The sequence below is a fragment of the Aptenodytes forsteri genome, unplaced genomic scaffold, assembly GCF_000699145.1.
Source record: "Aptenodytes forsteri isolate BGI_AS27 unplaced genomic scaffold, ASM69914v1 Scaffold114, whole genome shotgun sequence".
Classification (NCBI taxonomy): Eukaryota; Metazoa; Chordata; class Aves; order Sphenisciformes; family Spheniscidae; genus Aptenodytes; species Aptenodytes forsteri.
Genome location: NW_008795364.1, coordinates 5,437,965 through 5,453,754, shown reverse-complemented (window position 1 = coordinate 5,453,754; position 15,790 = coordinate 5,437,965). Strand labels below are relative to the sequence as shown.

The 15,790-nt window shown below is 39.6% G+C and overlaps 1 protein-coding gene across 1 annotated transcript in view; it reads left to right on the top strand.

Annotated features, from left to right (window-relative positions):
* Positions 1–8,851, top strand: part of CLPTM1L (CLPTM1 like) — a 32,984-nt gene extending 24,133 nt beyond the window's left edge. Inside the window, exons 12-17 of the mRNA XM_009280217.1 lie at positions 893–975; positions 2,829–2,863; positions 3,168–3,223; positions 3,305–3,349; positions 7,121–7,236; positions 8,531–8,851. Of these exons, the coding sequence (XP_009278492.1) occupies positions 893–975; positions 2,829–2,863; positions 3,168–3,223; positions 3,305–3,349; positions 7,121–7,236; positions 8,531–8,615 (420 nt within the window). The 3' untranslated portion in view covers positions 8,616–8,851. The remainder of the gene's footprint in view (positions 1–892; positions 976–2,828; positions 2,864–3,167; positions 3,224–3,304; positions 3,350–7,120; positions 7,237–8,530) is intronic.
* Positions 8,852–15,790: the final 6,939 nt, after the last annotated feature.

Genomic DNA, 15,790 nt, shown 5'->3' with positions numbered 1-15,790 from the left:
AAGGCCTTGACTCTGTGCAAGCACTGCTCAGCAGTAACGAAAACATCCCTGTGTTATCAACACTGTTTCCAGCACAAACCCAAAACACAGCCCCATACTGGCTACTATGAAGAAAATTAACTCTACCCCAGCCAAAACCAGCACAGACAGCAAGTGCTTTTTCCCCCAGTTCTGACTTGATTATACATTTTATATGTATTGCAGTTTGGTACATACAATGACTCTGAAAAGAAAACTGAGGAGTATGATACCCAGGTAAGAGGGAATCCTGTGACTTCTGATCTATAAAGTCTATATATGTGGCCTGCTGATTGACTTGTTTCACTCTTTATTGCTACAAGTGCATTTTCCATTTTCTCATACTTGTCAAGTGGATCATCATTATGTGGATGATCAGATAATGAAGATTCATTCTAATAATTTATGAAAAGAAACAGTGAAAGACTTGTTTGTTAGCTGAATCTGGTTGAAACATTTCTCTGAGAAGCAGAATTGCAAGTGACTTATCTGAAGAGAAATATCTTAAAGGGTCTTCATTCACAAATTTGAAAATTCATGTTTGTACTTATTTATACTGGAGGAATGTTCGTGTGCTTCCTGATTTCTGAAAGGAGTTGAAGAAATCAGGAAGTTAAGCAGAGAGCTACTCTTAGACTCTGATCTTCATGCTGCCTCTTGTTGCTTATGCTCTAAGGTCCTTGGTGGTCTGAAATGAGCATTGGAATTTTCACCACCTTTTATAGAATTGGAAGCATACTGGAAATAATAGTAGACATTTGGAAATAGGAAAAGATTTTTAGGAAAAAATTATGTGGCTGTCTTCTAGTTAATGCCATGACAAATCTGCTGTATGTAAAATGTAAGCTAACAAACTATTTTTATTGTCTATTAGGCTATGAAATACTTGTCATATTTGCTCTATCCACTGTGTATTGGAGGTGCAGGTTACTCCTTGCTGAATGTCAAATACAAAAGGTACTGTAAATCTATAAACGATCTTATATGGAATTGGAACATTCCCCATTTTTCCCCGTATTAATTAATTGGAGATGATGGGTTATGGAAATCAGTTACTTTATTTTGCTTGATTCATAAGCTAGGAACCAGAAACTTCCTTGTTCTCTATGATCGAAAGATGAAAAGTCTAGCTGTTTTTTTAACATCCTGTAAGCTACAGGCTGTTGTATTTAGCAAGTAACCTGATATTACTGTAGTATAGAATTCAATAGCTTACATATATAAGTAAGCTGTGAATCAAAAGAGGAGAAAGAAAGCTGTCACTGATGTTTAGAGAACTGATAAGGTGACAGGAGAGATGAGAGGAAAGCAGTGGTTAAACCTGTCCAATAACAGAGAGAAGCAAAAACTGTCCCAAAATTATTTGCTCTGACCAAGAGGTTCCTCTGTTCCCAAATATGATAGCTAGGATGGCAAGTAAGCAAGAGCGTTTTTAAGAAAGGACTGTATTCCTTTAGAGCCACAGGCTTACAGCAGCATACCAATACTACAGCAAGAGCTGAAGACTCAATATTTCATGAGAAGGTGAAACTCCTGTCTGCTTTCACTCAAAATAATAAAGCTAGTTAATTTTGTATTGGAGAGATGCAAGCAAGTATGCAGCCATGAGACTGCATTGTAGAAAAAAATCTGCAAATGCGAGCGTGGTGATGGCTGTGTAAACATATTTTTAATAGTTTTTAGGCCCCGAAGGGATGGGAGGGAGAGCAAGCAGTAGCTTAAAATAACATCAGAAAGAGCTACTGTTGCTGCATACATAGGCCATAGCACTTGTACTAGAAACTGGGGCAATTTCTGGGCTATTAGAAAAATAATGTTTTTGAAAAGGTTCTTGTCTTAGTAAGGAGCTAACAAATATGCAGCATTTAAAAATTCTGTTTTTCTCACAAAATTCTTAAATTCATTCAGTACTGCAAAATACTATATGCCAGGTGTTCTATGAGCTGTAGCTTAAGAAAGTGAAAACAATTGATATCAGAGAATTTTTATCATTGTTAAATCTACTTGTTCCATCACATTTCCTTACAAATAATCTTAACAGTGGATTATCCTTTAATCTTGCAGGCATTTACTGATGCATTTTTTAGATGCTTGTGGATTAGTGAAATGCTGCTACAGCTGTAATGTTGCTATTAACAAGTCACTAACACAGCCTTGCAAGTTTAGTTTTAAATGATGTAACCTGAGCATCACAATTACTAGCTGTTCTTACTATCGCAAGCAGAAGTGTGGGATTTGACCACTATCTGTAACACTACTGTTACGTAGCTAAGATTGTGCTCCATTGAACATCTGGGAGGGGTTTTTAGATGTAAGGAGGGAAAAATGTAGATTCCTTGTACTTACCTTTTTTTTTAAGTGCCTACTATAGTGGTTTGCACTGAATGGTATTTGTTGTTTGAAATTTGGTAAGTCCTTACAGTGCCATATTAAGTGTCTCTCTAGTATTTAGAATACAGTGTTACCTTTGCAAGCCTTAATGCAGTCAGGGTTCAGTGCGCAGTAATATGTGATGTCATTTTGGCTGCAGAAGTCTTAGAACATTCTGAAAAAGTATAAAAGCAGTTGATAAAGCTCTCCAAACTTGTTGGATGCACTGATAAACATCCTTTGCTTAAACTCTTAGCACCTTCTCTGGAGCCCTTCCAACCTCAAAGGTAGATGCGAGGTATTTAGTTCTTGTGTAAAGTAATTCACAACATAGCCAGTTCTTGGGGTAGTCAGCATACAGTCACGTAGAAGTTGTATCTTACCGGTATATATTTTTGGCTGAGGTCAAAAAATAACTGGACTGTCTTCTTTGTTTGTAGCTGGTACTCCTGGTTGATTAACAGCTTTGTTAATGGTGAGTCCCTTCTTGTGGTTTTTTTTCTATTCATATTTTTTCAAATGGGGGCCAAGACTCAAAAGTAGAAAATTAACTGCTATCAGCTGGATAAGTGCAATATAGAGGAATAACTTGACTTTAGGTTCCAAAATTATCACAGTGATTGAGAAAGGGAGAAGAATCAACCCAAAGTGAAACAAAAGGATTAGATGCATCTTCTCTCTTTAGGAAAATGAGTGTAAATCTCCAATTGTGAAAGTATAGTTGTATGGTGTACTTCTATTGTGCATTTGTCTGTAAGTTTTCCATCTTTTATCTTCAGGAGTGTATGCTTTTGGATTCCTGTTTATGCTGCCCCAGCTGTTTGTAAACTACAAGGTAAGATTGAAAAGTGATAAAAGACTACTTTTTTAGTCTCTTCTTCCAGAACTTATTAAAAATTGATATTTTTAATCCTAGATGAAATCTGTTGCACACTTACCGTGGAAGGCTTTCACATACAAAGTAAGTAAAGCTCTAATTTAAAGATTGGTGCAGTCATTTTGGAAATAACTTTCTGTGAGAAACAGCTTAGTATTGTGTAGCTTAAGGCTGACAGTGCTTTGCTTGTTTGTTTTATGTACTAAACTGACAGTAAAACCAAATTTGTTTGCAAATGTCTTTAAAAAAAAAAAAATTTATTTCCATATTTTATAATGACTTCCATATAATGAGAACACCTGCATCCTAGTTTTGATTATAATATTGGGGTTTTTTACTGTCAGCTGTCTTAGAATCATAGAATCATTAAGGTTGGAAAAGACCTCTAAGATCATCGAGTCCAACCATCAACCCAACACCACCATGCCCACTAAACCATGTCCCTAAGCGCCTCATCTACACGTCTTTTAAATACCTCCAGGGATGGGGACTCAACCACTTCCCTGGGCAGCCTGTTCCAATGTTTAATCACTCTTTCAGTAAAGAAATTTTTCCTCATGTCCAATCTAAACCTCCCCTGGCACAACTTGAGGCCATTTCCTCTCATCCTATTGCTTGTTACTTGGGAGAAGAGACCGACACCCACCTCGCTACAGCCTCCTTTCAGGTAGTTGTAGAGCGCGATTGTCTTGCATGGGTGCAAGTGTTGGTCCTGCAAATAAACTAATCGGTCTCAATTTAATACATTGCTTTAGGAAGAGAGAGATTATATTAACAAAGGATAGTTCTCAAGAAACAGATAGGACCACTAAGAGACCTTATTTTGGCAGGTTCCAGGAGCTACCAGAGACTGAAGTAATGTACACACTGTTCTGTCCTGGGGTGGTAATTCTGAGCTTCTGGGCAGTGTAGTGACAAATGTGTGGTGGGTTGTTACACAGTGGAAAAGGGGCTGCACTGTGCTGCCTAGACTGCCCTTGTAGGAAACAATGCAATGCTGTAGCAAAGCCTAACGCCAGACCTTGGAGGAAGGGAAGGTGAGTTTATTTCAAAACAAAGCAAACTTACTAACTCTTTGACACCTGCATACCCACAAGCACCCATGTGTGTGTCCGAGTGGTTTGTGTAGTATTCAGGCACCAAGATGGATGTACCTGAGTATCCTGGTCAGGATTCCTTGTACCGATATGGAGGACAAGGGACACCCCCTGGTCAGGATTCCTTGTACCGATATGGAGGACAAGGGACACCCACTGTTAAGGATTCCTTGTACCGATATGGAGGACAAGGGACACCCACTGTTAAGTTCCTATGTCTCCTACGTTCTTGCTCAAATGACAGCTACATGCTAGTTTTGTTCTTGTACCCCTAAAGAGCTGATAGTATTTTGACTCCATCCTTTCCCAGCTCTGCGAGTCATTAGGATTTGTGTACTGTCATTTGTTTTCCTGATCATTGTGTCCTGAGAAACACTAAATGGATGTGCTGGGATCATCAAGATCTTGATGCCATCAACATGTGCCACGTTTTCTTCTGCTTCCACTCATATATGCTTTCATTTATTCTTCCTTTGTGCTGATGTATTACAGTTCTCCAGAACATGAATACTTTAAAAGAAACAGTGTTAAAAACTGCTCAAGACATGGTGTCCAATTCTGAACAGATGATCTGGGACAAAAGAACTAAAATCTTAAAATTTGAAGTGCCTTTCATAGCTTTCCCATTTCTGTGAGCCGACAGCAATAGCCCAACTTTCTGCTGCCTTAATATTTTTAAGGAATCGTGGAGCATCTAGGAAAACAGATTGAAATATCGCTGATAGCAGAATAGCAACTAAACAGTGTTTGATATAGAAATACAGTCAAAAAATAAAAATAAGCATCTAGTGTTTCAGACATATACTAGGCAAATCAGCATGTTTCTTAATGGAGAGGAGTAAAAGGTATATTAGTGAAGTAATTTCACAATTTTACTTCAGCAACAAAATACAATAACTGAGCAGAGACATCAGCAGTTAAGTAGACAACAAAGGGACAGTATTCAAGCAAGTAACCTTTAAAGCAGTAGAATTCTCTTGCTGAATAGCCTTTTCTTACAGAGCATTTATGGTTCCTGTTAAGATGCCAGAGGCTACCCGCAACAAAGGCTTGTGTGTATGTAGAAAGCAGTATATGATGTTTTCAATTATGTTTAACTTACTGGTCTTTGGAGGGGGTAATTTACTTTTTCCTAGCGGATATTTAAAATTGCTTGCTCTCTTCTGCAGTCTGAAGAGTGGAAAGAATAGTCTGAGGTCTCGTCTGTGATTGTTGGTTTAAAGAGCTTTGTTTTTTTTCCTTAATTTGAACTCTTCCCTGTTTTGGAAGACCTTGGCAAAAATGAAGATCAGTCTAACTTTCCGGTTTCTGTAGTCTTTACTTTTATGCTCTTTATTCTTTTATGAGGAGTACCTTCAAATGAGGTAATCCCAAAAGAAAACTAGCTAGACTAAATACTGTTAGATGGGCTGCTTTGATGCATTCAGTTTCAGTGGCTTACGAGGACTGCCTAAGTGCCTGAAGGATGGAGCATTTAGCTTTTTCCTTCTTTCACCATTGTAGGATCACTCACTTGGGTGTTGGCTTGGAAAGGCTGCCTTTCCCAACTTGCCAAGTTTTTTTTGTTCCATGAGGAACCTTTGCACAGGCTTGAGAAGTGCAGTCTGTATTCTTTGATCACTTTAGATTGATGGATTTGTTTTGACTTGCCAGAAAGAGCTTTCCTGTTGTAACTAAGCAGAACTCTCTCCTGTCCAACACCCCCATCTTCTGCTGATGCTTTGTTCCATCATATAAATATTGCTTCATTTTGAAGAGTGAGTCCTTCTCTGCTTAGAGAATATATTATTTTCCGCCTTCTTACGGTATGGATTAGTGTACAGCTTGCTAATATTGAAAGGAGAAGCCATGTTAGTGACTCAGTTTGTTAACCCAGCAGTGAATATTCTTTGCTGGATTTGTTTCCTGCTGTTTTTAGTGAGTCGAAACAGTTTATTGCACCATATGAAAAGTACTAGAGCTGGTGCACTGTAAAAGTTGATTTCTAGTCCCCCTTGTAGGCTAGAGCCAGATCCAGAGGAGCTGCCCTTTACTTTCGTTACCTTCACTGACAAAATATTGTTGTCTTTGCATGCCTGGAGCCTGTTTGCTTTGCTTTCCCAGCAGATGTCTGGGAATTTAAACTTTCTTACTCAGGAAGAAGTTGTGAGAAAATATTTCATTATTGCTTCAGAAACAGAACCTATAGTATGCCTAGTTGAGTGGAAATGGTGTAGAAAATTACGTCTCAGATAAGGAATGGATGATTACTTCCAGGAGAGCACTGAAAATATTTTAAAATCTCTCCAAGGCTGTCAAGTTGATGTTCTTAAGAGCAGTAAATTAACAAGTTTTTACACAAATTTCAAATTCCCACAGAAAATTAAAGTGAACTGACATTTTGTAAATCTTAAATAATTAGAGTAATGGATGAATAAAAGTTTTTTGCCAGTTTCCTTTAAAGATTTCACTGAAGGTGAATCCATGTTTTTCCTCTCGCATGACAATACTCTCACTTACCTGAAGTAGTCCTACTTCCTTTTTACTTGTAACTATAATTGTGTGGTCTGGAGTAGACAGCATGGTCTTCATTAAAAGCAAGCACTTTAAAGTTTGCATTAATTAGTTTTTCAGCATAACCCTGAAGTATTGTTATAAATATGGAAGTAGTCTGTGTTCCTACTGAAAAAGACAGTTCTAGAAAGCCTGTTTCCTGTGTCTTTGTATGACAGATGACTTCCTTTCTTCACAGCCAACTGAAGTATACTTTTATTTGTAGGCATTCAACACCTTTATTGATGATATATTTGCTTTTATCATCACTATGCCAACGTCTCATAGGCTGGCGTGCTTTAGAGATGATGTCGTGTTCCTGGTCTATCTTTACCAAAGATGGTATGGCTTTTTTTTATATTCATCAGAATTTTTACAACGCTGTAGATGGTTGCAGTCTTATTGCTATAAAGAACTATGAAAAAGTTCGGGATAGACTTCAAGCAGAATTTTTATACCATAGTAATATATGGTATGGTCTGGATAATGGTAGTTGTGCATATGCCTAGTGAAGGGAATGTTGAGCAGGGGATCCTGAAAAGGACGTCTCAGTACAAATAAGAGGAGCAAAAGCACTTTCCCATAACCGACAGTATTCCTGGACCCTTTTTAGCATGCTAAGAGAGTAGTCAAGAAATTCCTCTTCTCACAGCACTCTTGGAATTTTTGTCAATTACCCCTTCTCCCTCCCCAAAACAGCAGTCCTCCTTTTCAGCAGATACTTTCACATTTGCAAGTTACAAAAAAACCCGAACCTGAAACATGAATACCTGAAGTAAGGTGAAGGAGAGCAATTCTACAGCTTGTATCCACAAACACTCTTAGGAGTTCTGGGCTTCTAACCCTTGCTGAGGGGCTACATGCCTACATATGCTCAGTATCTGAGGCATGCTTTCCAAGTGGCCTGCAAGGCACTAACAAAGGATGTTTTCCGATGAGGGGTTGCCCTGCTCTGCTTTCCTCTTTATCTAGTTTCCAAACACAAGTTATCAGGTTCTCTTGTAGGTTGGGTATCTGGCAAGTTTCAGATTCTTTTAAGTAACTAAAATCTGATGGGGAAGAAGGCTATATGCAGTAATCACTGAAATATTGTTCATAAGTGAAGCTACAGAAAGTGTATTCTTGTTCCCAAGAATAAATATTTAGATGTGGAGCAAACAAGAATTTTAAGCCTAGTTCACGTTATACCTGAATATATGGATGTGTACGTCTAATCCTTAATACTAAATGTGAACTTCAGTTTTAGGTTTATATAATTGCACATAAGTGTAGTAAAATAGGGCCCCTTCCAAGGTATTTTTCTAGAAGTTAAGAGCTCAACAACTTCTGATAGGGGCTAGACACTGGTTTCAAGTTGGAGAGGTATCCTGGATTGCTCAAGAAATACTCCAGCCAAGCTTTAGGGGAGCTAATACATCTCTTAAGAGGCCCTGTTAGAGACAACTGGTTAAGTCTCAACGTGAAGAAGCTGATGTATCTGTAGCTAATCTTTTAAAACTGTTGTATTTTTTGCCACAAATGGGAATAGAGGATATGATGAGAAAGAAATTCACTTTTAAAATTAAGTAGCACAGAACTGCTTAATTCCTCCAGGTAGCAGACAGTATTGTAACTAATCATTTGTTTTTTCTTCCAGGCTTTATCCTGTGGATAAGAGCAGAGTGAATGAGTATGGAGAATCTTACGAAGAAAAGCCAAAAAAAAAAGCTCATAGAGAATAACTAAGAATTGAAGAAGATTCTGACCCCTGGACTCTTACTGGCTTCATGTATTATCTGGTCTTAAGGAAGGAAAAACTTATTTAATGAGAGTATTTTTAAAGCTTATGACAGAACTACATGGACAATACATCTTCTATATTGTCAAAATCTAGTTTTGATACCCTCCTATTTCAAGATCCTCTTTTGTCCTCACAAGGTCCACAGTCTGCCAGATGTCGTTAAATAAACTTCCTGCATTTAAACTTCTCTTTGGTGAAAACCTGAGTGTCCCGACCATTGTAATTAATATCCAAATCTATGGGTTTTAGGACAACTCACTAACCGGAAGTGTGGTGACCGTGCCACTAGGCTGTGAAAAGTGAAAAAACAAGCCAGTGTGTTACAGCAGAATCGAGCATTATTGCCAAACTGGAGGCTGTCAAAAATAAACTGTATAATAGTGGATTATATGCTAATTACAAGTCATTCTCATTTGATAATGGATATAATGGAAATTCTAGAAATCATGATTAAAGTTGTAAGTTGTATGTGGGCATTTAAGTTCATAGCTTAAAAAAAATATTGTTGGAAATACAGGATGAGAGAGATGGGGTTGTTAAAATTCAAATTTTGCCACGTTCTTAGCTGACAACATGGCGAAGGGTTTCAGTTGTCTTAAACTGAATGAAGATGTGAAGAAACTGTAACATGATTTCTTTCAATATGTATCCAAGTTTATATAAATCCTTCTGCATTGTTGACAAACCTTCTGATTTCTTGGCATAGCAGGTATTCATATAATGCAAATCATTGTTATGTGCTAGGAAAGTCTCTTACATCTTAAATTCTTCATCATGTGGTACCCCAGTGACCTACTAGGCCAGTTCTCTCATGTCTCAAAGGGAATAATTCCTTGGTCTTTCCCCCTTCCCTCCCTCCCTGCCCCGTCCTATTTAAGATGAAACACACATCATTCAAGTGGAATGATTTTGCTCAAATACAATACAGGTTCAACAAACTACCTGGATACAGAGAAAACAGCCTGGTGAAGAACAGGCATCTTCCTTTCACAATTTAAAATCCATATTCCATGGAAACAGTTCATGAGGGGAGTATTTTGATCTGTTGCTTTCAAATTAGTAAAAATAATCAGGTTGAATTATTACACCAAAATTAAAACTTCACAGCTGTATCTAGAAATTGTGGTTCTAGATTTTTAAAAGCAAGTTTCTTAGTAAGTGAAATAGAGCGTGCATTCCTTTCAGCAGCAAATAAAATGCAATTAAAAAAAATCTAAAAGGCAGAATTCTAGTTTCCAATTCTAGTTTTGCTTTGGTCAGTAAGTTTACAAATTAACCCTAATGATTCTTAAGTTTCTTTATTAAATTGCATGCTGTTTGTGCAAGGCTGTTTAACTTCAATTTGTCATTGATTAATTGAATTGAAAATATTAATTCAATAACCTTGAAGAACACAGATCTATTCCTATAGTCTGTAACTACCTTATGAAGTGGATTTTATCCAGTTCTGATACGGCAGAAGTCTGAATGTATAAATACTTGGGTCTCAAAAAGATACAGAAATGTGCCTAACTTCTTTTGTCACCAACTATAGTCTTTCTCATACTGAATTCCTCCTTACATGCTACTGGCAATGGAAAGGAGTCATCTTGTACCCCTTTCGGATTTGTTTGGAAGGACCTCTTTGCCATTAGGCAAACTAATTTGGGACTCCGATTTCATAATAATAGTTAAATGTAAGTGTGTGAAAATTTTTCGGATATAAATAATGCATATAGCAGATTCCCCTTCTGTGCCATTTCAAAACGATCAAGTTATGGTTCTTCTAGAGTAGCTTCTGAAAGTCCAGAATACCATGTTTGGGGATTTCTAATGTTTCGTCACTCATTTTTGTATGTAGCTGTTGAAAAATCACTCTTGCACCTTTACATACTGTGAGTTTCTTGGTCTTCTGTCTTGCATTTCTGATGACAATGACCTCATAATAACGTATACAGTAGTCATAAAGAATATAAAATTAGAACATTTTAAGTCTTTAAAATGAGCGAGGCTTTCCTGTTCAAGTCATTGTTTTCTGCATTCCATTTCCAAATAAAAGACTTGGCATACGGGATAGAGAGTTACCTTTTGTTGTTGGAAAGATAGCGAAAAACTACGTAAGCAGTGTAACTTTGGAGATACTAAATGAAATGTTTTAACTTTCTAGTTGTGGAAATGACATCAGCCTAAAACAAAAATGCGGTTCTATATGTCATTAATGCAGAAGAAAAACCTCCTATATATAAAATTTCATTGAAGGTATTGCAGCTCATGCAGGATTATCAGTATCTGTGATCTATTTAAGAGTTCAAGAGTAACGTAAAAACTTCCTTACTTCTAGTAAGGTTAACTGTGGTAAGCAGCTTGGTGACCATCTCACGTTCTCCTCTTCATCAGGCTTGTAACGGCTTTGGAAGTTAAAAGATCACAGTGATTTGGGGTTGCGGGCGGGGCTGTTTTAGAGTTAATTGGGCAAATCATCTCATGCTTCTGGAAGATACACTTATTGGTGCATAATAACAGCAATCATGATTCTCTAAGACGTAAGTGAAGAAGGGCAGCTGACAACGCTTCCTGTGGGTGTGCACGACCTGTGGCTCAGTGCCTCTTGGCTCTGTTACGGAGACTCTGCTGTACTCCCGCACAGTTCTTCCAGTTCCGTACCGTGCTATTTCCTGCTCATCTTCACCTGCTGCTGACTGTGTTGTCCAAGAGGTGACCTTCTGCCCTTATGGCTTTTTTCCCTGGAGCCATAGGGCTAACTGAATTAAAAATGGGCAGCAGCACAGACAGTTTTTCCTCTTAGCAGCAGAGCTCAAGAAGTCTGCGCTGCTCTGCTTCTGTCGCTGCTAGAGCTGGCGCTGTATACGTTGCTGATATGTAGACTCAGCACAAGTATATGTTCCCTTTTGATACGGCATTACGCTCCAGCAATTGTCAGCTCCAGCATCTACACCTCAGCGCCAGAAGTATTAAGACATAATTCTGTAATTTGTCTGCTTTCAAACATCACATTTTCCAGTTGTTTCATCGGAAGACAAATCTCATGTTGAGGAAGTGAAACGTGATCATTTACTAGTAATACGGGTCCTCTTTACATTACAACTTACAGCTTTTCAGTATCATAAGATCTAAAATAATGCAGGTGGGAAGGGAACTCAGGAGGCTATCCAGTACCACTACAGCATCTTCCCCCACACCCCTTACGGACTAATCCGGCTTTCCTGATAGTCCTGTGTAAAACTGTCTGAGTGAATAGATCTAGCTGTAGGAGTTGAGAAATTAAGCCAGGAAGAGCCCAACTTTTCCAGATGCCCAACAACAGTCTCTGACTGCTTCCCCTCTTACGCTCAGAGAGGTTTGGTTCTACATCTGTGAGGATCCATCCACTTCCCTAGTGGTTATAGACACACTTAAGAATTCCCTCTTATTACAGAGGGGGAACTGTGATGTCTCCCATGTTTTCATCCATCTGCATTAAATACCACTGCTCCTTCTTAAGGGTATCTGGAGCTAATCAGTTTGCTCTAGTTTTTCCTTTAAGCAATTTTTCTATTTCTTACAGCTCCTTTTAACATCGGGTCCCCAAAAATCCTGTATTGTCTTTTTTTTATCCTAACCCCCACCCTGATGAGTATACCTGCATCAAAAGGAACAAGATACTTCAGATTCAAAAGACAAATGCTTTAACACTGGGGAATTCTGGCTCACGTCTGCCTATGTTCGGTTTAAAGAATAGGATAGCTTCTCCCCTTCTCCCCCCAGCTTTCTGTTTGGCAGTACTCTGTCCTTTTAGTCCTTGCCATATGGTACCCATAAAACTTCTTGCAAGCCGTTTTGGGTATAGTACGTACCAGCCTCTCAGTTTATGGCCCCTAATGTTCTCCTTAGTCATCCACAGCTCCGTGATCCTTATTAACTTAAGACAGAGCTCATTGATGGTTGCCTTGATGATGATTTGTCCTCTTTCTGTTCTTGCACTAATGGAGTCTTGCACGCCTGCAAAGACTCATGAGCTATCTTACTCTTATTTTGGACTTTGGACTTTGAAAAGTTCACTCTGAACATTTTTATTAGGCATTAATTGCCTCTAGCAGTCTCTAGCCGCAGGTTATAGTCTGTGTTGAGCAGCCTAAAGCCAGGTAGATATTTCATTGCCGTGGTTCATCTGCCTGATGATGCATCCAGCTAACCGCCTGGCCACTGAAGCAAAAGCCCTTGAGCACAGACTTTGGCAGTGCAGCTACGCTCTTCACTCCATTCAGAACACCAGGCCTGGCACAGCTCCAGCTTAGTGCCGCATAACACTCAATGCCTGGCTCCTGGCCAGCCAGCAGCGCCTATCCAGCACACTTTGCCTCCTTGCTGCCCTGCAACCTCCCATCTGCATCACTTGCAAGCTTCAGCTCAAAGAGTCGTCATAGATGCCTAGTTTGGACTGACTTCCACAGGATCTACTGGAGTATAGCCTCTACTTTTCCAACTGGACTTAGCAATTTACATTTCCTATACTGAAATTCTCAACTCTTGCTACGTCTGCTGTTTAGTCTCCATCGGAAGCAGGCCTTTCGTTTGCCTCGTACTGACCGTGAGAACAGAAAGGAATAAGCGGTGTTTCATTTGGTAAAACCAACAAACCCTTCATCAACTTGCTTGAGAAAGAACTGGTTAGCCTCGCCCTCTCTGCCATCCCAGAAGTTCTTACAAAGATACATAGGAGAAAAAAAAAACTTGAACCAGGAATTTGTGGCGTTTCAAGCCAACTCCGATTTCTTAAACTTGGGCATCTCAGAAGATTAGTGTCAGAGGGCCATGCAATCTGAAAAAATCCCAGTCACAGACCTTGACTCCATTATCCCTGGAACACAGTAAGCATTGCTCTGCAGCCTTATACAGGCTACCTCTGATCCTCTTTAGTTATGCCAAATGTGCAAGGATCAGCAGTACATTATGGATCTGTTTGCAAAACCTCCACTGAAGAGCAGTTCGAAAAGCAGACTTGAAGATACAAGGCTCTGCGAGCATCCATGTCCTTCACTACTGCTTTCTTCAACCTGTCACTTCACAGAATTAGAATTTCAAGAACAGAAACACATTCATCCCTTTTGGGGAAGGAAGAGGGGAAAAGAAGAAAATGTTCTTTGGTTATGCTGTGGTTTTAAACGATTGGTTATAAATACCTCTAGCTGGAGTGCCAAACAAGTCCCTTAGACTTCCTAGTTTTCTATCCCAGGCATTCAGAAAGGATTGGGGTCTTCTCCTGCTAATCAGCTACAGCTATTCTCAGTCTGCAACAATCCTTTTAAAAAAGCTGCTCTTTTCTGCTGACATCTGCATTTCTAAAGGAAGCAGTCTTTGAAAGTCTCCCAGTGACAAAGGCTAATTTAGTTCATAAACAAAAGAGGTACTTCATTCTGCTGAGGATTTGACCAACTGAAGGAACTGTTCTTACATTCAGCTATCAGCAGGATCATATATTTTGCTTCTTTCAGATTACTCTTCCCCAGCATCTTTTTCACAAGTTAAATGTAGTTCCATAGCTGTTTCTTGGGACTGTACCCTGGCATCATGGTACTCGAGCAGAGCTCCAAAGGACTCGGCAGAGAAGTGAAAGGATACTGCCTTCTCTAATGGAGTTGCCAACTACTAACTCTTTTTTAGGGCCAGGCGGAAAATTTCTTATCAGAATGGACCATCTTTGAAGGGAGATAGTAACACCTAGGTTCGCCAAGGCCAAGAGTAAATGCTGAGAAAAGTGCTTTGTTTATAGGAGCAGAATTAGACTCTTCAGCAAGCAGAGCTTTTCTACCACTGGACCATTTCTGGACACTACTAAGGTTTAGTGGACTCTCATCTCACTGCCACAGAGGCAGGACTTGCTTTACATTGGGCTGTCGAGCAGCCTACACTTCTGCCTTCTGGCACAACGAGTCATGAACACGAGCTAAGTAGACTTAGGGCATTTGTACAGCTTTTACTCCACACATACAAATGTAACCCTGAGAAGTCAATTTTTTTGGCTAGTGCTCCTGGTTGGTGGCCGGTACCAAGCAGCCTCTGCAGGGAAATGCTGGTTTTCTTTCTCCTTTCCTCAAATACCCATGTATAATGAGACATGCCTTTTCTTAGATGGTAACACCATGCTGTAGGTTTGTGAGCTTGGATTTAAGTGTAAAGGGTTAGGATATTAAAGCTGAGTTACACTTACTGTTTCTTACATAGCAGGCCCCCCCCGGGGGTACAAGCACAGGACTGAGAGCAGAGTTCCCACCACCCAAGAATAAATACATACACTGCAAACGGTCAATTAATGGTCACTGGGGAATGCCATCCAAGGGGCCGGGTAGAACAAGGTTCTGGACACAAACATGAAACAAAGAACCCATTTGAAAAACCTCCCATATATGGTGAAAATGCAGAGGATTACAAGGCATAAAAGATGGTCAACCCCCCCCCTACAAGAACAGGAAAGAAGTTATAACAGCGAGGGAATGCTCCAGCATTAACCCCAGGTAAGGACGCTACGTCTGATCAACACCACCTCTTCACTGCCAGCAGGTTCCCCACCCCTTCAGTACAGGAAGAGCACTGCTTTTTGATTCACCTTTTGCTACTGCAGACTCTGCAATCACATAGTAAAAAAATAACCCAATGAGGTGTAAAGTATTGAGTAAATAAAATTTTAGAGAGCCAACTGTGCACACATTTTCTGCTCCACCTTTCCCACGTAACAAGGTCATGGATACTACGCTTAGACAGAGTAAATTTAGATGCAAACTGGTGGATGATGCAGGCATCTTCAGCACTAAAGTAGGAGTCAAAGTCTGAGAGCAACCGGACAGACCACACCTGGGCTACGAAGAGATCTGCGCCAGAGGGAACGAGTTTGCGTGGAGTTCTCAAAACTTGTAAGTCTCATCTGCATGAACAGAGGCATGACAACACAGTGTGAGCTTGTGTAAAGTAGTAATTCATTAGGGACTGAACCCACAGTGTCGTGGTTTAACCCCAGCCGGCAACTAAGCACCACACAGCTGCTCACTCACTCCCCCCCGGCCCCAGTAGGATGGGGGGAGAATCGGAAGGGTAACAGTGAGAAAGAAACTTGTGGGTTGAGATAAAAACAGTTTAATAATT